This window comes from Pongo abelii, chromosome 10 (assembly GCF_028885655.2).
Source record: "Pongo abelii isolate AG06213 chromosome 10, NHGRI_mPonAbe1-v2.0_pri, whole genome shotgun sequence".
Lineage (NCBI taxonomy): Eukaryota > Metazoa > Chordata > Mammalia > Primates > Hominidae > Pongo > Pongo abelii.
In genome coordinates, this window is record NC_071995.2 from 7,704,842 (window position 1) to 7,729,524 (window position 24,683).

The 24,683-nt window shown below is 40.6% G+C and overlaps 2 protein-coding genes and 1 pseudogene across 2 annotated transcripts in view; 2 read left to right on the top strand and 1 right to left on the bottom strand.

The window, feature by feature from the left end:
* The window catches only part of CD163 (CD163 molecule), a 116,684-nt gene extending 98,988 nt beyond the window's left edge, over positions 1–17,696 (bottom strand). The window contains exon 1 of the mRNA XM_054526751.2: positions 17,539–17,696. The gene's annotated coding sequence lies outside the window, so the exon portion shown is untranslated. The remainder of the gene's footprint in view (positions 1–17,538) is intronic.
* Positions 16,902–20,592, top strand: LOC100433449 (glyceraldehyde-3-phosphate dehydrogenase-like; annotated as a pseudogene).
* LOC100460669 (TBCC domain-containing protein 1-like) lies at positions 17,330–19,170 on the top strand. Its single transcript, XM_054526753.2, is given in 1 exon segment — positions 17,330–19,170. A coding segment is annotated over 1 exon segment (1,674 nt). The 5' UTR covers positions 17,330–17,391; the 3' UTR covers positions 19,066–19,170.
* Positions 20,593–24,683: the final 4,091 nt, after the last annotated feature.

Genomic DNA, 24,683 nt, shown 5'->3' on the forward strand with positions numbered 1-24,683 from the left:
AAGAAATAACTAAGATCAGAGCAGAACTAAAGGAGATAGAGACCCAAAAAATGCTTCAAAAAATTAATGAATCCAGGAGCTGGTTTTTTTTGAAAAGATCAACAAAATAGACCACTAGCAAGACTAATAAAAAAGAAAAGAGAGAAGAATCAAATAGATGCAATAAAAAATGATAAAGGGGATATCACCACTGATCCCACAGAAATACAAACTACCGGGGGGAGGAGCCAAGATGGCCGAAGAGCAACAGCTCCAGTCTACAGCTCCCAGCGCGAGCGACGCAGAAGACGGGTGATTTCTGCATTTCCATCTGAGGTACCGTGTTCATCTCACTAGGGAGTGCCAGACAGTGGGCGCAGGTCAGTGGGTGAGCGCACCGTGTGCCAGCCGAAGCAGGGGCGAGGCATTACCTCACTCGGGAAGCGCAAGGGGTCAGGGAGTTCCCCTTCCAGGGGTGACAGACGGCAACTGGAAAATCGGGCCACTCCCACCTGAATACTGTGCTTTTCCGACGGGCTTAGGAAACGGTGCCCCAGGAGAGTATAGCCCGCACCTGGCTCAGAGGGTCCTACACCCACGGAGTCTCGCTGATCGCTAGCACAGCAGTCTGAGATCAAACAGCAAGTCGGCAGCGAGGCTGGGGGAGGGGCGCCCGCCATTGCCCAGGCTCGCTTAGGTAAACAAAGCAGCCTGGAAGCTTGAACTGGGTGGAGCCCACCACAGCTCAAGGAGGCCTGCCTGCCTCTGTAGGCTCCACCTCTGGGGGCAGGGCACAGACAAACAAAAAGACAGCAGTAACCTCTGCAGACTTAAATGTCCCTGTCTGACAGCTGTGAGGAGAGCAGTGGTTCTCCCAGCACGCAGCTGGAGATCTGAGAATGGGCTGACTGCCTCCTCGAGTGGGTCCCTGACCCCTGACCCCCGAGCAGCTTAACTGGGAGGCACCCCCCAGCAGGGGCAGACTGACACCTCACACGGCCGGCCAGGTACTCCAACAGACCTGCAGCTGAGGGTTCTGTCTGTCAGAAGGAAAACTAACAGAAAGGACATCCACAACAAAAACCCATCTGTACATCACCATCATCAAAGACCAAAAGTAGATAAAACCACAAAGATGGGGAAAAAACAGAGCAGAAAAACTGGAAACTCTAAAAACCAAAGTACCTCTCCTCCTCCAAAAGAATGCAGTTCCTCACCAGCAACGGAACAAAGCTGGACAGAGAATGACTTTGACAAGCTGAGAGAAGAAGGCTTCAGAAGATCAAATTACTCCGAGCTACGGGAGGATATTCAAACCAAAGGCAAAGAAGTTGAAAACTTTGAAAAAAATTTAGAAGAATGTATAACTAGAATAACCAATACAGAGAAGTGCTTAAAGGAGCTGATGGAGCTGAAAACCAAGGCTCGAGAACTACGTGAAGAATGCAGAAGCCTCAGGAGCCGATGCGATCAAATGGAAGAAAGGGTATCAGCCCTAGAAGACGAAATGAATGAAATGAAGCGAGAAGGGAAGTTTAGAGAAAAAAGAATAAAAAGAAACGAGCAAAGCCTCCAAGAAATGTGGGACTATGTAAAAAGACCAAATCTATGTCTGATTGGTGTACTGGAAAGTGACGGGGAGAATGGAAACAAGTTGGAAAACACTCTGCAGGATATTATCCACGAGAACTTCCCCAATCTAGCAAGGCAGGCCAACATTCAGATTCAGGAAATACAGAGAACGCCACAAAGATACTCCTCGAGAAGAGCAACTCCAAGACACATAATTGTCAGATTCACCAAAGTTGAAATGAAGGAAAAAATGTTAAGGGCAGCCAGAGAGAAAGGTCGGGTTACCATCAAAGGGAAGCCCATCAGACTAACAGCGGATCTCTCGGCAGAAACCCTACAAGCCAGAAGAGAGTGGGGGCCAATATTCAACATTCTTAAAGAAAAGAATTTTCAACCCAGAATTTCATATCCTGCCAAACTAAGCTTCATAAGTGAAGGAGAAATAAAATACTTTACAGACAAGCAAATGCTGAGAGATTTTGTCACCACCAGGCCTGCCCTAAAAGAGCTCCTGAAGGAAGCCCTAAACATGGAAAGGCACAACCGGTACCAGCCACTGCAAAATCATACCGAAATGTAAAGACCATCGAGACTAGGAAGAGACTGCATCAACTAACGAGCAAAATATCCAGCTAACATCATAATGACAGGATCAAATGCACACATAACAATATTAACTTTAAATGTAAATGGACGAAATGCTCCAATTAAAAGACACAGACTGGCAAACTGGATAAAGACTCAAGACCCATCAGTGTGCTGTATTCAGGAAACCCATCTCACGTGCAGAGACACACATAGGCTCAAAATAAAAGGATGGAGGAAGATCTACCAAGCAAATGGAAAACAAAAAAAGGCAGGGGTTGCACTCCTAGTCTCTGATAAAACAGACTTTAAACCAACAAAGATCAAAAGAGACAAAGAAGGCCATTACATAATGGTAAAGGGATTAATTCAACAAGAAGAGCTAACTATCCTAAATATATATGCACCCAATACAGGAGCACCCAGATTCATAAAGCAAGTCCTGAGTGACCTACAAAGAGACTTAGACTCCCACACATTAATAATGGGAGATTTTAACACCCCACTGTCAACATTAGACAGATCAATTAGACAGAAAGTCAACAAGGATACCCAGGAATTGAACTCAGCTCTGCACCAAGCGGACCTAATAGACATCTACAGAACTCTCCACCCCAAATCAACAGAATATACATTTTTTTCAGCACCACACCACACCTATTCCAAAATTGACCATATACTTGGAAGTAAAGCTCTCCTCAATAAATGTAAAAGAACAGAAATTGTAACAAACTGTCTCTCAGATCACAGTGCAATCAAGCTAGAAGTCAGGATTAAGAATCTCACTCAAAACTGCTCAACTATGTGGAAACTGAACAACCTGCTCCTGAATGACTACTGGGTACATAATGAAATGAAGGCAGAAATAAAGATGTTCTTTGAAACCAACGAGAACCAAGACACAACATACCAGAATCTCTGGGATGCATTCAAAGCAGTGTGTAGAGGGAAATTTATAGCACTAAATGCCCACAAGAGAAAGCAGGAAAGATCCAAAATTGACACCCTAACATCATAATTAAAAGAACTAGAAAAGCAAGAGCAAACACATTCAAAAGCTAGCAGAAGGCAAGAAATAACTAAAATCAGAGCAGAACTGAAGGAAATAGAGACACAAAAAACCCTTCAAAAAATCAATGAATCCAGGAGCTGGTTTTTTGAAAGGATCAACAAAATTGATAGACCGCTAGCAAGATTAATAAAGAAAAAAAGAGAGAAGAATCAAATAGATGCAATAAAAAATGATAAAGGGGATATCACCACTGATCCCACAGAAATACAAACTACCATCAGAGAATATTACAAACACCTCTATGCAAATAAACTAGAAAATCTAGAAGAAATGGATAAATTCCTCAACACATACACCCTCCCAAGACTAAACCAGGAAGAAGTTGAATCTCTGAATAGACCAATAACAGGCTCTGAAATTGAGGCAATAATCAATAGCTTACCAACCAAAAAAAGTCCAGGACAAGATGGGTTCACAGCCGAATTCTACCAGAGGTACAAGGAGGAGCTGGTACCATTCCTTCTGAAACTATTCCAATCAATAGAAAAAGAGGGAATCCTCCCTAACTCATTTTATGAGGCCAGCATCATCCTGATACCAAAGCCTGGCAGAGACACAACAAAAAAAGAGAATTTTAGACCAATATCCTTGATGAACATTGATGCAAAAATCCTCAATAAAATACTGGCAAACAGAATCCAGCAGCACATCAAAAAGCTTATCCACCATGATCAAGTGGGCTTCATCCATGGGATGCAAGGCTGGTTCAATATACGCAAATCAATAAATGTAATCCAGCATATAAACAGAACCAAAGACAAAAACCACATGATTATCTCAATAGATGCAGAAAAGGCCTTTGATAATAATTCAACAACCCTTCATGCTAAAAACTCTCAATAAATTAGGAATTGATGGGACGTATCTCAAAATAATAAGAGCTATTTATGACAAACCCACAGCCAATATCATACTGAATGGGCAAAAACTGGAAGCATTCCCTTTGAAAACTGGCACAAGACAGGGATGCCCTCTCTCACCACTTCTATTCAACATAGTGTTGGAAGTTCTGGCCAGGGCAATTAGGCAGGAGAAGGAAATCAAGGGTATTCAATTAGGAAAAGAGGAAGTCAAATTGTCACTGTTTGCAGATGACATGATAGTATATCTAGAAAACCCCATTGTCTCAGCCCAAAATCTCCTTAAGCTGATAAGCAAATTCAGCAAAGTCTCAGGATACAAAATCAATGTGCAAAAATCACAAGCATTCTTATACATCAATAACAGACAAACAGAGAGCCAAATCATGAGTGAACTCCCATTCACAATTGCTTCAAAGAGAATAAAATACCTAGGAATCCAACTTACAAGGGATGTGAAAGAATATTACAAACACCTCTTCAAGGAGAACTACAAACCACTGCTCAAGGAAATAAAAGAGGATACAAACAAATGGAAGAACATTCCATGCTCATGGGTAGGAAGAATCAATATCATGAAAATGGCCATCCTTCCCAAGGTAATTTACAGATTCAATGCCATCCCCATCAAGCTACCAATGACTTTCTTTACAGAATTGGAAAAAACTACTTTAAAGTTCATATGGAACCAAAAAAGAGCCCGCATCGCCAAGTCAATCCTAAGCCAAAAGAACAAAGGTGGAGGCATCACACCACCTGACTTCAAACTATACTACAAGGCTACAGTAACCAAAACAGCATGGTACTGGTACCAAAACAGAGATATAGATCAATGGAACAGAACAGAGCCCTCAGAAATAATGCCACATATCTACAAGTATCTGATCTTTGACAAACCTGACAAAAACAAGAAATGGGGAAAGGATTCCCTATTTAATAAATGTTGCTGGGAAAACTGGCTAGTCTTATGTAGAAAGCTGAAAGTGGATCCCTTCCTTACACCGTATACAAAAATCAATTCAAGATGGATTAAAGACTTAAATGTTAGACCTAAAACCATAAAAACCCTAGAAGAAAACCTAGGCATTACCATTCAGGACATAGGCATGGGCAAGGACTTCATGTCTAAAACACCAAAAGCAATGGCAACAAAAGCCAAAATTGACAAATGGGATCTAATTAAACTCAAGAGTTTCTGCACAGCAAAAGAAACTACCATGAGAGTGAACAGGCAACCTACAAAATGGGAGAAAATTTTCGCAACCTACTCATCTGACAAAGGGCTAATATCCAGAATCTACAATGAACTCCAACAAATTTACAAGAAAAAAACAAACAACCCCATCAAAAAGTGGGCAAAGGACATGAACAGACACTTCTCAAAAGAAGACATTTATGCAGCCAAAAAACACATGAAAAAATGCTCACCATCACTGGCCATCAGAGAAATGCAAATCAAAACCACAATGAGATACCATCTCACACCAGTTAGAATGGCAATCATTAAAAAGTCAGGAAACAACAGGTGCTGGAGAGGATGTGGAGAAATAGGAACACTTTTACACTGTTGGTGGGACTGTAAACTAGTTCAACCCTTGTGGAAGTCAGTGTGGCGATTCCTCAGGGATCTAGAACTAGAAATTCCATTTGACCCAGCCATCCCATTACTGGATATATACCCAAAGGACTATAAATCATGCTGCTATAAAGGCACATGCACATGTATGTTTATTGCCGCATTATTCACAATAGCAAAGACTTGGAACCAACCCAAATGTCCAACAATGATAGACTGGATTAAGAAAATGTGGCACATATACACCATGGAATACTATGCAGCCATAAAAAATGATGAGTTCACGTCCTTTGTAGGGACATGGATGAAATTGGAAATCATCATTCTCAGTAAACTATCGCAAGAACAAAAAACCAAACACCGCATATTCTCACTCATAGGTGGGAATTGAACAATGAGAACACATGGAGACAGGAAGGGGAACATCACACTTCGGGGACTGTTGTGGGGTGGGGGGAGGGGGGAGGGATAGCATTGGGAGATATACCTAATGCTAGATGACGAGTTGGTGGGTGCAGCGCACCAGCATGGCACATGTATACATATGTAACTTACCTGCACATTGTGCACATGTACCATAAAACCTAAAGTATAATAATAATAATAATAATAATAATAATAATAATAATAATAATAAAAGAAAAAAAAAAGAAAGACTTTCAGGAGGAAGCAATGACAAATCCTTGTGTTCATTCCTCCTAGTTTAACTGGAAAAAAAAAAAAAAAAAAGAAGAAATAAAAGCAGTTGCTTTTGCTGGTAGAGACTCTGAATTTAAGTTTGGGACATATGGACAGATCATATACCAAACGCCAAAGCACTGAAAATGTGTTTCATCTTTCCCTCTGTCCCCCTTTGCCAAGAGGCAAAGATGGTAGCATTCTTTTTGCACATGTCACCTCATGCCTAGACAGTGGCTCTTTTTTTGTTTCCTTTTTATCAGATGCTCTTTTCATCAAGTGTGCAAGATAGGTCATTGTGATTCCCTCAACTTTACAGCTGAGAAAAAACATAAACATTGAAAGTTCAGTGACTTGTCTAAGATCGCTGAAGAAGCTATTGATGGGGAAGAAATTAGAATTTAATTCTGAAAGGAGTTATCTTTCCATGGTTTTACATTTTTCCTGACTTAATGAATCTGGAATTATGTGGGGTTGGCAAGAAGATCACTAATTGATTGAAATTAGAATATAGAAATACTATTCTTACTGGGCTGTAACCTGAAATGTTTCATTAAAATTATACATGCTGCCTCAAAAAAAAAAAAAAATACAAACTACCATCAGAGAATACTATAAACACCTCTATGCAGATAAACTAGAAAATCTAGAAGAAATGGATAAATTCCTGAACACACACACCCTCCCAAGACTTAAACCAGGAAGAAGTTGAATCCCAGAACAGACCAATAACAGGATCTGAAATTGAGGCCATAACTAATAGGCTACCAACCAAAAAAAGTCCAGGATAAGACATATTCACAGCTTTATTCTACCAGAGATACAAAGAGGAGCTGGTACCATTCCTTCTGAAACTATTCCAATCAATAGAAAAAGAGGGAATCCTCCCTAACTCATTTTATGAGGCCAGCATTATCCTGATACCAAAGACTGGCAGAGACACAACAAAAAAAGAGAATTTTAGACTACTATCCCTGATGAACATCAATGCAAAAATCCTCAATAAAATAATAAAATACTGGCAAACTGAATCCAGCAGCACATCAAAAAGCTTATCCACCATGATCAGGTAGGCTTCATCCCTCGGATGCAAGGCTGGTTCAACATACACAAATCAATAAACGTCATCCATCATATAAACAGAACCAAAGACAAAAACCACATGATTATCTCGATAGATGCAGAAAAGGCCTTTGACAAAATTCAACAACCCTTCATGCTAAAACCTCTCAATAAACTAGTTATTGATGGGACACATCTCAAAACAATAAGAGCTATTTATGGCAAACCCACAGCCAATATCATACTGAATGGGCAAAAACTGGAAGAATTCCCTTTGAAAACTGGCACAAGACAGGGATGCCCTCTCTCACCACTCCTATTCAACATAGTGTTGGAAGTTCTGGCCAGCGCAATCAGGTAGAAGAAAGAAATAAAGGGTATTCAATTAGGAAAACAAGAAGTCAAATTGTCCCTGTTTGCAGATGACAGGATTGTATTTTAGAAAACCCTATTGTTTTAGCCTAAAATCTCCTTAAGCTGATAAGCACCTTCAGCAAAGTCTCAGGATACAAAATCAGTGTGCAAAAATCACAAGCATTCCTATAAACCAATAACAGACAAACAGAGAGCCAAATCGTGAGTGAACTCCCATTCACAACTGCTTCAAAGAGAAGAAAATACCTAGGAATCCAACTTACAAGAGTTGGGAAGGACCTCTTCAAGGACAACTACAAATCACTGCTCAATGAAATAAAAGAGGATACAAACAAATGGAAGAACATTCTATAATCACGGATAGGAAAAATCAATATCGTGAAAATGGCCATACTGCCCAAGGTAATTTATAGATTCAATGCCATCCCCATCAAGCTATCAATGACTTTCTTCACAGAATTGGAAAAAACTACTTTAAAGTTCATATGGAACCAAAAAAGAGCCTGCATTGCCAAGACAATCCTAAGCCAAAAGAACAAAGCTTGAGGCATCACGCTACCTGACCTCAAACTATACTACAAGGCTACAGTAATCAAAACAGCATGCTACTGGTACCAAAACAGAGATATCGACCAATGGAACAGAACAGTACCCTCAGAAATAATACCACAAATCTACAACCATCTGATCTTTCACAAACCTGACAAAAACAAGCAATGGGGAAAGGATTCCCTATTTAATAAGTGATGATGGGAAAACTGGCTAGCCATATGTGGAAAGCTGAAACTGGATCCCTTCCTTATACCTTATACAAAAATTAATTCAAGATGAATTAAAGACTTCAATGTTAGACCTAAAACCATAAAAACCCTAGAAGAAAACCTAGGCAATACCATTCAGCACATAGGCATGGGCAAGGACTTCATGACTAAAACACCAAAAGCAATAGCACCAAAAGCCAAAATTGACAAATGGGATCTAATTAAACTAAAGAGCTTCTGCACAGCAAAAGAAACTACCATCAGAGTGTACAGGCAACCTACAGAATGGGAGAAAATTTTTACAATCTACCCATCTGAAAAAGGGCTAATATCCGGAATCTACAAAGAAATTAAACAAATTTACAAGAAAAAATCAAACAACACCATCAAAAAGTGGGCAAAGGATATGAACAGATACTTCTCAAAAGAAGACATTTATGCAGCCAACAGACACATGAAAAAATGCTCATCATCACTGGCCATCAGAGAAATGCAAATCAAAACCACAATGAGATATCATCTCACACCAGTTAGAATGGCAATCATTAAAACGTCAAGAAACAACAGGTGGGGAGGAGCCAAGATGGCCGAATAGGAACAGTTCCGGTCTACAGCTCCCAGCGTGAGCAACGCAGAAGATGGGTGATTTCTGTATTTCCATCTGAGGTACCGGGTTCATCTCACTAGGGAGTGCCAGACAGTGGGTGCAGGACAGTGGGTGCAGTGCACCATGCGCCAGCGGAAGCAGAGCGAGGCATTGCCCCACTCGGGAAGTGCAAGGGGTCAGGGAGTTCCCTTTCCTGGTCAAGGAAAGGGGTGGCAGACGGCATCTAGAAAGTCGGGCCACTCCCACCCGAATACTGCGCTTTTCCGACCGGCTTAGGAAACGGCGCACCAGGAGATTATAGCCCGCACCTGGCTTGGAGGGTCCTACGCCCATGGAGTCTCACTGATTGTTAGCACAGCAGTCTGAGATCAAACTGCAAGGCGGCAGCGAGGCTGGGGGAGGAGTGCCCGCCATTGCCCAGGCACGCTTAGGTAAACAAAGCAGCCTGGAAGCTCGAACTGGGTGGAGCCCACCACAGCTCAAGGAGGCTTGCCTGCCTCTGTAGGCTCCACCTCTGGGGGCAGGGCACAGACAAACAAAAAGACAGCAGTAATCTCTGCAGACTTAAATGTCCCTGTCTGACAGCTTTGAGGAGACCAGTGGTTCTCCCAGCACGCAGCTAGAGATCTGAGAATGGGCAGACTGCCTCCTCAAGTGGGTCCCTGACCCCTGACCCCCGAGCAGCCTAACTGGGAGGCACCCCCCAGTAGGGGCAGACCGACACCTCACACGGCCGGGTACTCCTCTGAGACAAAACTTCCAGAGGAACGATCAGACAGCAGCATTTGCAGATCACGAAAATCTGTGGTTCTGCAGACACCACTGCTGATACCCAGGCAAACAGGGTTTGGAGTGGACCTCTAGCAAACTCCAACAGACCTGCAGCTGAGGGTCCTGTCTGTTAGAAGGAAAACTAATAAACAGAAAGGACATCCACACCAAAAACCCATCGTACAACACCATCATCAAAGACCAAAACTAGTTAAAACAACAAAGGTGGGGAAAAACAGAGCAGAAAAACTGGAAATTCTAAAAAGCAGAGTGTCTCTCCTCCTCCAAAGGAATGCAGTTCCTCACCAGCAATGGAACAAAGCTAGATGGAGAATGACTTTGACGAGTTGAGAGAAGGCTTCAAACGATCAAACTACTCCGAGCTACAGGAGGAAATTCAAACCAAAGGCAAAGAAGTTGAAAACTTTGAAAAAACTTTAGACGAACGTATAACTAGAATAACCAATACAGAGAAGTGCTTAAAGGAGCTTATGGAGCTGAAATCCAAGGCTCAAGAACTACATGAAGAATGCAGAAGCCTCAGGAGCTGATGCGACCAAATGGAAGAAAGGGTATCAGTGATGGAAGATGAAATGAATGAAATGAAGCGAGAAGGGAAGTTTAGAGAAAAAAGAATAAAAAGAAATGAACAAAGCCTCCAAGAAACATGGGATTATATGAAAAGACCAAATCTGCATCTGATTGGTGTACCTGAAAGTGACGGGGAGAATGGATCCAAGTTGGAAAACACTCTGCAGGATATTACCCAGGAGAACTTCCCCAATCTAGCAAGGCAGGCCAACATTCAGATTCAGGAAATACAGAGAACACCACAAAGATATTCCTCGAGAAGAGCAACTCCAAGACACATAATTGTCAGATTCACCAAAGTTGAAATGAAGGAAAAAATGTTAAGGGCAGCCAGAGAGAAAGGTCGGGTTACCCACAAAGAGAAGCCCATCAGACTAATAGCCGATCTCTCGGCAGAAACTCTACAAGCCAGAAGAGAGTGGGGGCCAATATTCAACATTCTTAAAGAAAAGAATTTTCAACCCAGAATTTCATATCCAGCCAAACTAAGCTTCATAAGTGAAGGAGAAATAAAATACTTTACAGACAAGCAAATGCTGAGAGATTTTCTCACCACCAGGCCTGCCTTAAAAGAGCTCCTGAAGGAAGCACTAAACATGGAAAGGCACAACCGGTACCAGCCACTGCAAAATCATACCGAAATGTAAAGACCATAGAGACTAGGAAGAGACTGCAAATAACCAGCAAACATCATAATGACAGGATCAAATTCACACATAACAATATTAACTTTAAATGTAAATGGGCTAAATGCTCCAATTAAAAGACACAGACTGGCAAATTAGGTAAAGAGTCAAGACCCATCTCTGTTCTGTATTCAGGAAACCCATCTCATACGCAGAGACACACATAGGCTCAAAATAAAGGGATGGAGGAAGATCTACCAAGCAAATGGAAAACAAAAAAAGGCAGGGGTTGCAATCCTAGTCTCTGATAAAACAGACTTTAAACCAACAAAGATCAAAACAGACAAATAAGGCCACTACATAATGGTAAAGGGATCAATTCAACAAGAAGAGCTAACTATCCTAAATATATATGCACCCAATACAGGAGCACCCAGATTCATAAAGCAAGTCCTTAGTGACCTACAAAGAGACTTAGACTCCCACACAATAATAATGGGAGACTTTAACACCCCACTGTCAACATTAGACAGATCAACAAGACAGAAAGTTAACAAGGATACCCAGGAATTGAACTCAGCTCTGCACCAAGCAGGCCTCATAGACATCTACAGAACTCTCCACCCCAAATCAACACAATATACATTTTTTTCTGCACCACACCACACCTATTCCAAAATTGACCACATAGTTGGAAGTAAAGCACTCCTCAGCAAATGTAAAAGAACAGAAATTATAACAAACTGTCTCTCAGACCACACTGCAATCAAACTAGAACTCAGGATTAAGAAACTCACTCAAAACCACTCAACTACATGGAAACTGAACAACCTGCTCCTGAATGACTACTGGGTACAAAACAAAATGAAGGCAGAAATAAAGATGTTCTTTGAAACCAACGAGAACAAAGACACAACATACCAGAATCTCTGGGACACATTCAAAGCAGTGTGTAGAGGGAAATTTACTAAATGCCCACAAGAGAAAGCAGGAAAGATCCAAAATTGACACCCTAACATCACAATTAAAAGAACTAGAAAAGCAAGAGCAAACACATTCAAAAGCTAGCAGAAGGCAAGAAATAACTAAAATCAGAGCAGAACTGAAGGAAATAGAGACACAAAAAACCCTTCAAAAAATTAATGAATCCAGGAGCTGGTTTTCTGAAAGGATCAACAAAATTGATAGACTGCTAGCAAGACTAATAAAGAAAAAAACAGAGAAGAATCAAATAGACACGATAAAAAATGATAAAGGGGATATTACCACTGATCCCACAGAAGTACAAACTACCATCAGAGAATACTATAAACACCTCTATGCAAAAAAACTAGAAAATCTGGAAGAAATGGATAAATTCCTTGACACATACACTCTCCCAAGACTAAACCAGGAAGAAGTTGAATCTCTGAAAAGACCAATAACAGGATCTGAAATTCTGGCAATAATCAATAGCTTACCAACCAAAAAGAGTCCAGGACCAGATGGATTCACAGCCGAATTCTGCCAGAGGTACAAGGAGGAACTGGTACCATTCCTTCTGAAACTATTCCAATCAATAGAAAAAGAGGGAATCCTCCCTAACTCATTTTATGAGGCCAGCATCATCCTGATACCAAAGTCGGGCAGAGACACAACCAAAAAAGAGAATTTCAGACCAATATCCTTGATGAACATTGATGCAAAAATTCTCAATAAAATACCGGCAAACCGAATCCAGCAGCACATCAAAAAGCTTATCCACCATGATCAGGTGGGCTTCATCCCTGGGATGCAAGGCTGGTTCAACATAGGCAAAACAATAAATGTAATCCAGCATATAAACAGAACCAAAGACAAAAACCACATGATTATCTCAATAGATGTAGAAAAGGCCTTTGACAAAATTCAACAACTCTTCATGCTAAAAACTCTCAATAAATTAGGTATTGACGGGACGTATCTCAAAATAATATGAGCTATCTATGACAAACCCACAGCCAATATCATACTGAATGGGCAAAAACTGGAAGCATTCCCTTTGAAAACTGGCACAAGACAGGGATGCCCTCTCTCACCACTCCTATTCAACATAGTGTTGGAAGTTCTGGCCAGGGCAATTAGGCAGGAGAAGGAAATCAAGGGTATTCAATTAGGAAAAGAGGAAATCAAATTGTCCCTGTTTGCAGATGACATGATTGTATATCTAGAAAACCCCATTGTCTCAGCCCAAAATCTCCTTAAGCTGATAAGCAACTTCAGCAAAGTCTCAGGATACAAAATCAATGTACAAAAATCACAAGCATTCTTATACACCAATAACAGACAAACAGAGAGCCAAATCATGAGTGAACTCCCATTCACAATTGCTTCAAAGAGAATAAAATACTTAGGAATCCAACTTACAAGGGATGTGAAGGACCTCTTCAAGGAGAACTATAAACCACTGCTCAAGGAAATAAAAGAGGATACAAACAAATGGAAGAACATTCCATGCTCATGGGTAGGAAGAATCAATATTGTGAAAATGGCCATACTGCCCAAGGTAATTTATAGATTCAATGCCATCCCCATGAAGCTACCAATGACTTTCTTCACAGAATTGGAAAAAAATACTTTAAAGTTCATATGGTACCAAAAAAGAGCCCGCATCGCCAAGTCAATCCTAAGCCAAAAGAACAAAGCTGGAGGCATCACGCTAACTGACTTCAAACCATACTAGAAGGCTACAGTAACCAAAACAACATGGTACTGGTACCAAAACAGAGATATAGATCAATGGAACAGAACAGAGCCCTCAGAAATAACGCCACATATCTACAACTATCTGATCTTTGACAAACCTGACAAAAACAAGCAATGCGGAAAGGATTCCCTATTTAATAAATGGTGCTGGGAAAACTGGCTAGCCATATGTAGAAAGCTGAAACTGGATCCCTTCCTTACACCTTATACAAAAATTAATTCAAGATGGATTAAAGACTTAAATGTTAGACCTAAAACCATAAAAACCCTAGAAGAAAACCTAGGCATTACCATTCAGGACATAGGCATGGGCAAGGACTTCCTGTCTAAAACACCAAAAGCAATGGCAACAAAAGCCAAAATTGACAAATGGGATCTAATTAATCTAAAGAGCTTCTGCACAGCAAAAGAAACTTCCATCAGAGTGAACAGGCAACTTACAATTTGGGAGAAAATTTTCACAACCTACTCATCTGACAAAGGGCTAATATCCAGAATCTATAATGAACTCAAACAAATTTACAAGAAAAAAACAAACAACTCCATCAAAAAGTAGGCGAAGGATATGAACAGACACTTCTCAAAAGAAGACATTTATGCAGCCAAAAAACACATGAAACAATGATCATCATCACTGGCCATCAGAGAAATGCAAATCAAAACCACAATGAGATACCATCTCACACCAGTTAGAATGGCAATCATTAAAAAGTCAGGAAACAATAGGTGCTGGAGAGGATGTGGAGAAATAGGAACACTTTTACACTGTTGGTGGGACTGTAAACTAGTTCAACCATTGTGGAAGTCAGTGTGGCAATTCCTCAGGGATCTAGAACTAGAAATACCATTTGACCCAGCCATCCCATTACTGGGTATATACCCAAAGGACTATAAATCATGCTGCTACAAAGACACATGCACATGTATGTTTATTGCGGCACTATTCACAATAGCAAAGACTTGGAACCAACCCAAATGTCCAACAACGATAGACTGGATTACGAAAATGTGGCACATATACACCATGGAATACTATGCAGCCATAAAAAATGATGAGTTCATGTCCTTTGTAGGGACATGGATGAAATTGGAAATCATCATTCTCAGTAAATTATCGCAAGGACAAAAAACCAAACACCGCATATTCTCACTCATAGGTGGGAATTGAACAATGAGAACACATGGACACAGGAAGGGGAACATCACACTCTGAGGACTGTTGTGAGGTGGGGGGAGGGGGGAGGGATAGCATTAGGATATATACCTAATGCTAAATGGCGAGTTAATGGGTGCAGCACACCAGCATGGCACATGTATACACATGTAACTAACCCGCACATTGTGCACATGTACCCTAAAACTTAAAAGTATAATAATAATAATAATAATAAATAAAAAAAAGAAACAACAGGTGCTGGACAGGATGTGGAGAAATAGGAACACTTTTACACTGTTGGTAGGACTGTAAACTAGTTCAACCATTGTGGAAGACAGTGTGGCAATTCCTAAAGGATCCAGAACTAGAAATACCATTTGACCCAGCCATCCCATTACTGGGTATATACCCAAAGGACTATAAATCATGCTGCTATAAAGACACATGCACACGTATGTTTATTGCAGCACTATTCACAATAGCAAAGACTTGGAACCAACCCAAATGTCCATCAATGATAGACTGGATTAAGAAAATGTGGCACATATACACCATGGAACACTCTGCAGCCATAAAATAGGATGAATTCATGTCCTTTGCAGGGACATGGATGAAGCTGGAAGCTATCATTCTGAGCAAACTATCGCAAGAACAGAAAACCAAACACTACATGTTCTCACTCATAGGTGGGAATTGAACAATGAGAGCACTTGGACACAGGATGGGGAGCATCACACACTGGGGCCTGTTGTGGGGTTCGGGGAGGGAGGAAGGATAGCATTAGGAGAAATACCTACTGTAAATGACGAGTTAATGGGTGCAGCACACCAGCATGGCACATGTATACATATGTAACAAACCTGCACCTTGTACACATGCACCCTAGAACTTAAATTATAATTTAAAAAAAAGAAAAAAAAGAAATATGTCTCTTTATTAAGAAAACATAAGTTTTATCCAAGCTTATTCTTCTTGGTTAAAAAAAAGGAAACACAACTTTTGTTGGAATCAATTTAAAGAGAATATATGCATCAATGGTAGGCTGGAAAAGAAAATGTGGTACATCTACACTGTGGAATACTATGCAGCCATAAAAAGGAATGAGATCATGTCCTTTGCAGGAACATGGATGAAGCTGGAAGCCATCATCCTCAGCAAACTAACACAGGAACAGAAAACCAAATACCGCATGTTCTCACTCACAAATGAAAGTTGAACAATGAGAACACATGGACATAGGGAGGGAAACAACACACACCAGGGCTTATTGGGGGTTTGTGGGTGAGGGGAGGGAACCTAGAGGATGGGTCAATAATGCAGAAAACCACCATGGCACACATATACCTAAGTAACAAACCTGCACATTCTGCACATGTGTCTGGCAACTTAAAAGTAAAATAATTTTTAAAAAAGATTGGGGGATGGGATATATGAGCTAATAATAGTAGTATATAAAGTTGGGCTCCTATCTCATGTGATAGCATTATAGCCCCAGCAAGTAATTTGTTTCCAGGTTAAATACTTTGAGTGTGTATCAACAGTAGGTATGTTGTATCTCTGAAAAGAATTATCACCGGCTTTTTAACAATTGTAATTGTAACATTAGCATTTTATACTTTCCTTATTTCATATATAAGGCTTATGCATGTTTTTTAGTTGTCTTAGCTGAGGGTATCTAGAAGGAACTGGAAAGAACAGGTATAAATACCTGACATCTTTGGTCTCAAGATATTAGGACTGTTTATACCACCGAAAATGATAAGCATTTTCAGTGCAACCCCATCAAAATTCCAGTGACCTCTCTGCTTCTCCCATTTGACAAATATCCAATTTTCTTATGCAGCATCAGCCCTCTTCCTGAGACACCAGAGTGAAAGTGAAGGCAGGAGTAAATGGATTTGGCCATATCAGGTGCCTATTCATGAGAGCTGCTTTTAATCCTGGCAAAGTGGATATTGTTACCACCAATGGCCCTTTCATTGACCTCAACTACATGGTCTACATGTTCCATTATGATCCCACCCATGGCAAATTCCATGGTACCATCAAGGTTGAGAATGGGAAGCTTGTCATCAATGGAAATCCCGTCACTATCTTCCAGGAGTGAGAGCTCACCAAAACCAAATGAGATAATGCTGGTGCTAATTATGTCACGGAGTCCAGTGGCATCTTCACTACCTTGGCAAAGGCTAGGGCTCACCTGGAGAGGGGAGCCAAAAGGTTCATCATCTCCATCCCCTCTGCAGATGTCCCCATGTTTGTGATGGGCATGAACCATAAGCATGAAAACAACCTCATGCGGCGCACGGCGGCAGCACAGAGAAGTGTGGCGGTGCGGCGCCTGCATTAGCAGGTATGCAAAGAAGCCTTTTCACCCAGATGTCCTTAGAGATAATATGGATCAGTCCAGAGTTCTCCTCTGGGTGAAAGCAGAACCCTTTATAGTGGGTGCCTTGCAGGTCCCCCCTCCATCCAAGTTTAGTCTTCACTATCTCAGGAAGATATCCACCTATGTGCAAATCCGGGCCACAGAAGGAGCTTACCTGCACCTCTACTGGTCTACATGGAGGCACATCACTTGTGGGAAGCTGCAGTTGGCCAAGGACCTGGCGTGGCTTTACTTCGAAATATTTGATAGTCTTTCAGTGGAGACACCTGAGGAGCACCTGGAATGGTCTGAGGTTCTGTCCAACTGCATGTCTGAGGAGGAAGTTGAAAAGCAGAGAAATCAGCTTTCAGTGGACACGCTACAGTTTCTGCTCTTCTTATACATTCAAGAGTTGAACAAGGTCTCCCTAAGGACATCTTTGATTGGCGAAGAGTGGCCCAGTCCCAGAAACAGATCTCGGTCTCCTGACCTGACTGTAAAATCTAATTGTCATAATAAGAACTGGAATGATTACAGTCACCAAGCTTTTGTCTATGATCATCTGTCTGATCTCCTCGAGCTGCTTTTAGATCCAGAACAACTCACTGCATCATTTCATTCAACCCATAGTAGTCTAGTGTCCCGAGAAGCTGTTGTGGTGCTCAGCTTCCTTACTGAAGGTACAATAAGTAGAGCCAGGAAGATCTATCCACTTCATGAACTTGCACTGTGGCAGCCACTGCATGCAGATAGTGGCTTCTCGAAGATCTCTAAGACTTTCTCTTTCTACAAACCGGAAACCTGGTTGAGGTCCTGTTTGACTGGGAATCCATTTGGTACATCAGCTTGCCTCAAGTCTGGAAAGAAATTGGCTTGGGCTCATCAAGTTGAAGGGACCACCAAAAGAGCTAAGATTGCTTGTAATACTCATGTGGCCCCTAGGATGCACCAACTGGTAGTGATGAGCCAGGTTTACAAGCAGACACTGGCTAAGAGCTCAGATACTCTGGTGGGAGCACATGTAAAGATTCATCATTGCAACGAATCTTTTATATATCTGCTCTCTCCCTTATGATCTGTAACAATTGAGAAGTGAAGGAATAGCATCTTTGTCTTGGGCCCTGTAGGGACTACACTTCACCTCCACAGTTGTGACAATGTTAAAGTCATTGCTGTTTGCCATCGTTTGTCCATCTTTTCTACAGCAGGTTGCATCTGTCACATTCTGATGCCTATGCGCCCACTTATTCTCTCTGGGAACCAAACAGTAACTTTTGCCCCTTTTCATACCCATTACCCAATGCTAGAGGACCATACGGCCAGGACTGGCCTTGCTACAGTGCCTAACTATTGGGATAATCCAATGGTTGTGTGCAGAGAGAACAGTGACACCAGTGTCTTCCGGCTTTTACCACCTTGTGAATTCTATGTATTTATTATTCCCTTTGAAATGGAAGGGGACACAACAGAGATACCCGGAGGTCTTCCATCTGTATATCAGAAAGCACTGGGTCAAAGAGAACAGAAGATACAGATCTGGCAGAAAACTGTAAAGGAGGCTCATTTGACAAAGGATCAAAGGAAGCAGTTCCAGGTACTGGTAGAGAACAAGTTTTATGAATGGTTGATTAATACAGGACATCACCAACAGCTGGACAGCCTTGTACCCCCTGCAGCAGGCTCCAAACAAGCAGCTGGATAAGGATCTTACATGCAAATACTGGGCCCTGGAAATACAAGGATAAATGGAGGATGGTGCTCATCTTGAAACTAAATTGGGAAGGTACTATTGCTGCTTGAGAGACATTGGGACTTTTCTGTCTTTTTTTTTTTTTTTTTTTTTTTTTTTTTGGGGCAGAGTCTTGTTCTGTCACCCAGGCTGGAGTGCAGTGGTGCGATCTAGGCTCACTGCAAGCTCTGCCTCCCGGGTTCACGCCATTCTCCTGCCTCAGCCTCCTGAGTAGCTGGGACTACGGGTCCCTGCCACCATGCCCGGCCAATTTTTTTTGTATTTTTAGTAGAGACAGGGTTTCACCGTGTTAGTCAGGATGGTCTTGATTTCCTGACCTCGTGATCCACCCATCTCGGCCTCCCAAAGTGCTGAGATTACAGGTGTGAGCCACCGCGCCCAGCCTTCTGTTCTATTTAAGAAGTTTGATTTCCATTCCATTTTCATTTATTACTGTTTAGGCCGAATTTTCGCTAAACTTCTGACTTTCGTATAAACATATTGCTTATAGAACATCAGAAGACTCATCTTTGTGATGCCCAGATGAAAAAGATGGTGAAGATAGTACCATTGTATGTATGTTAATATTAAAGCAACTGAGTGTAGATTTGCAACTATAGTATGTATCTTCATTTGTGTGATGAAAGAGTTTTATTCTTTCTAGAGTTAAATAAGAGTTTTATAGTTCTTTGTAACTATTTAAAAGGAAATTGCTACTCCTTTTAAAAAATAATTGGAAAGAAAGTATGATTTGTTGGTATACAGACATAGAAATAGTTTTATACTATATTTTAGTCCTTAAAGTATGGAACTTAATGAAATTGCGTAAAAAAAATCTTTATTTTTCACTTCCTGCTTCAAATTTTCAATAAACAAACTCTAAAGAAAAAAAAAAGAAAACAACCTCACAATCATCAGCAATGCCTCCTGTACCACCAACTGCTCCGATCCCCTGGCCAAGGTCATTCATGACAACTTTGGCATCAGGGAGGGACTCATGACCACAGTCCACAACATCATTGCCACCCAGAAGACTGTGGATGGCCCCTCCAGGAAACTCTGGCATGACAGCCATGGGGCTTTCCAGAACACCATTCCTGCATCTACTGGTGCTGCCAAGCAAATGGGCAATGAGAGGGCAAGGTCATTCCTAAGCTTAATGGGAAGCTCACTGGCATGGTCTTCTGTGTTCCCAGCACAACTGTGTCGGTTGTGGAACTGACCTCCTGGCTGGAGAAACCTGCCAGACAGGTTTCTTCAGACATCAAAAAGGTGGTGAGGCAGGCACCCAAGGACCCCCTCAAGGGCATCCTGGGCTATACTGAGCACCAGGTTGTCCCTTTGGGATTTAAAAGCAATACCCGCCCTTCCACCTTTGATGCTGGGGCTGGCATTGCCATCAATGACCACTTTGTCAAGCTCATTTCCTGGTATGGCAATGAATTTGCCTACAGTAACAAGGTGATGGACCTCATGGTACACATGGCCTCTGAGGAGTAAAATCTCCCAATCACTAACCCCAGGGAGAGCACGGGAAGAAGCAAGGGACCCTCAGCTGCTGGGGATTCCCTGCTGCACTCAGTCCCCGACCACACAGAATCTTCTCTCCTGACAGTTTCCAGATCCTCTGAAGAAGGAGAGACCTAGGGAGCCCCACCATATCATTTACCATCAATAAAGTCCCCTGTACTCAGCCAAAAAAAAAAAAAGATATTTTTTATAGAAATAGAAAAAACCATTCTAAAATTTGTGTGAAACCACAACATACTTCAAGTAATCAAAACAATGTTGAGGAAAACAAAGTTGAAGGCATCACACTTCTTAATCTCAAATTATATCACAAAAGAGGCATAATGAAGCAGTATGAAAACAGACATAAAAACAGACATATAGGCCGGGCATGATGGCTCATGCCAGTAATCCCAGCACTTTGGGAGGCCAAGGTAGGTGGATCACCTGAAGTCAGGAGTTCAAGAACTGAAGTCAGGAGTTCAAGACCAGCCTGGTGAGCATTGTGAAACCCCATCTCTATCTACTAAAAATACAAAAATTAGCCGGGCATGGTGGCAGGCGCCTGTAATCCCAGCTACTCAGGAGGCTGAGGCAGGAGAATCTCTTGAACCTGGGAGGCGGAGGTTGCAGTGAGCCGAGATTGCGCCACTGCACTCCAGCCTGGGTGACAGAGTGAGACACCGTCTCAAGAAACAAACAAACAAACAAACAAAAAACAGAGATATGGACCAATGGAACAGAATGGAGAGCCCATAAGTAAATCTAAGCATGTCCAGTCAATTAATTTTTGACAAAGCCACCAAGAAGACACAATGAGGAATGGATAGTCTCTTCAATACACGGTGTTTGGAAAACCTGATATCCACGTGCAAAAAGGATGAAACTGGACCCTTATCTTACACTGCACACAAAAATAAACTAGAAGGATATTAAAGACCTGAAACCATTAAATTCCTAGAGGAAAACAGGAAAATCTCAATATAGGCCTTGACAAGGGTTTTTTTGATATCTTGCCAAAAAGAACAGGTAACAAGAATGAAAGAAACAGGTGGAACCATGTCAAACTAAAACGCTCTACACAGCAAAGAAAATGATCAAAACTGACAGCCAATGGATTGGGAGAAAATATCTATGAAGCATATATCAGAAAAAGGGTTAAGATCCAAAATATATAAGGAACTCAAACAATTCTATAGCAAAAGAAACAAATAATCCTATTAAAATGTAGGCAAATAACCTGACCAGATATTTCTCCAAAGAAGAAGTAAAAATGGCCAACAGGGGTAGCAAAAGGTGCTCAACATCATGAAACATGAGGGAAATGGAAATAAAAACCACAATGAGCTACCACCTCACATCTATTAGGATGGCTACTATCAAAGAGACAAGAAATAAAACAATGTTGGTGAGGATGCGGAGAAAAGGGAACCCTTGTACACTGTTGGTGGAAATGTAGATTGGTGCAGCCATTATGGAAAAAAATTTGGAGGTTTCTAATAGAATTTTTTTAAAAAGCCACCATGTAACCTAGCAATCCCTCTTCCGGGCGTATACTCAAGGGAAATGCAATCACCACCTTGTAAAGACGCTGTGCTGTTGTGTTCATCACAGCATTATTCACAATAGCCAAGAGGTAGAAACAACCTGTCTGTCGATGGAAGAATGGATAAAAAAATTGTAGGGCACACACACACACACACACACACACACGCACACAGAGGAATATTCTTCAGCTTTAAAAAAGAAAAAGATCCTGCCACTTGCAAGAATATAGGTGAACCTAGAGGACATCATGCTACGTGAAAAAAGCCAAACACAGGAAAAATATACCATGTGAACTCACTTACATGTGGAAGATTATTTTTTAATTACGAAACTCAAATACATAGAAACAGAGGGTAGAAAGATGGTTACCAGGGGCACAGGTAATTGTGGGGAAAATGAGGAGATGGAAGTCAAAGAATACAATGTTTTGGTTATGTAGGATAAGTAAACCCAGAGCTCTAGTGTGTGGCATGTAGACTGTAGTTAATAATATGGTATTGAATACTGGAAATTTGCTAAGAGATTTTAGGTACTTTAGCCACAAAAAAATGAAATATGAGATGATGGATATGTTAATTTGCTTGACTGTACTAATCATTTCACTTGTATATGTATATCAATACTTCATGTTGTAATACTTTAAATATATACAATTTAAAAATTAGGACTGTCTAGATCTATCCAGTGTTTGAAATTACATTTTCTGTCCCACAAGTTATCAGAAAACTACTAGAATAAAATAATGTATCTAAGAACAAATGTCTTAGTTGTGTAAGGGTGACATAATTATTTTCCTCCCTTTCCTCTGAATAGTATTTCTGTGATTTTTCCTAGTAATTGGAGGTAACATTAACTGAGAATTTGCAGGAGATTTGAAAATTTTGGATAGTACACCAAAGGGTCAAGATCCCCTGCTCAGACCTGTACTTCAGCTCAAATAATGTTAGTTGCTGTTACCCAAAGTTTTGTTATGTGGACTCTAGCTAATTATGCGTTGTAGTATTGGGTGGGTGAAATCATGTTTGACACAACAACAATCTTCTATTTTATGATTATGTTTATAATTGTCTCACTAATCTCTCATCCTTTTCCCACTCTCTATTTCTGCCTCAAGAATACAAAGTCTGTACTTATATTTACCTGAGAAAACTGGGAAGCCACCATTCTGTTTTCTCTGGTTTTGAAGGAAACCAATATGATTGGTTTCCTTTTGAAAACTATGATACCAAAATTATGATAGGTGGTAGAAAATGAATTGAAATGTGTCCACATCTTGTATGAATGATGGGAATGAGTTATAATTTTCAAAATATTCCATAAATTGTGAATGTGTGAAGACCAGACAGTAAGTATTGAATGGCAATGTACTTAAGTCCAGCTGGGGTAAAGTAAAGTAATATCCTCCAGAAATTGGAACTGCATGGGAAGCAGTGCCCATCAAACTGTCCTCCTGCTGTAGATTTGAGGAAGTAAACACGAGCAAAACTTATATGTACATATATAGTAAGACAAGGACTGTCAACATGAAGGGCAAGCAACACCTGGAAAGGAAGGAGGCAGAAAAATCGTTAGATGTTTTGTCATTCTCAGTAGGTATACAAATGTTGTGACCTTTATGAGACATAAACAAACACACACGGGAAGAGAGCAAGATAATATAAACATAGTGAGAATTGGAATGGGAGCTTGGTGAAGTTGAAAAGCCTTGTGGAACATTAAAAATTTAATACTATAATTAAAATCTGTATTAGAACAAGCAAAGATAATTGACAGTCCATAAAAATAAATTTATAAAAGGAAGATAAAACTGAGAAACTCCATTATACTATTGAGGAGTAAGACAAAAATAATCTATAGGGGGCAGATATGAATAATACAACCAGAGGAATAGAGCTCTTCCCTAAGTATGAATCACAGTAAATGGGATAAAACAAATAATCAAGAATTTGATTGGAATAACAAAAGTTTTCTAAATGGAAAAAGATAAATTAAACACGTAGATTTAAAAGGATCATTGTATTTTGGGAAATAAATAATGAAAAGAGACTCATTCATATTATTTGGCAACATTTTAAGTACACAAGAAAAAATATGAGGAAAAAATCATAAATTTTAAAAATAGGTAAACTATAATGTAAAGAAACAAAATTATTCTGGCCTGAGACTTATTTTCTGCAACAGGTGACAATGAATATAGAGTAATGGATTATTGTAAGAAAATGTTTATGACCCAATAGTTATCAACCAACCCATCTGTCATGTGTGAGGATGGTAGGACATTTTAGATTTGTAATGTTTTAGAAAATGTGCACCTGCACACAGTGTCCAAAATTACTTCAGAAAGACAAAAACATAAGTGACTAAGAAAGATATGGGAAAGCAGAACAGGGAGGAAAGCAACAGGAGTGAAAGAAAATGTGTGTCAGCAGGACGTACCAGGCAAGTCCCTTTGGAATCTGCAAAACTGTGAGAGGAAATGCTGAGTTTATTATTTAGGAGAATCTGAGGTTGCATTTTTTCCCTCTTGCCATGTT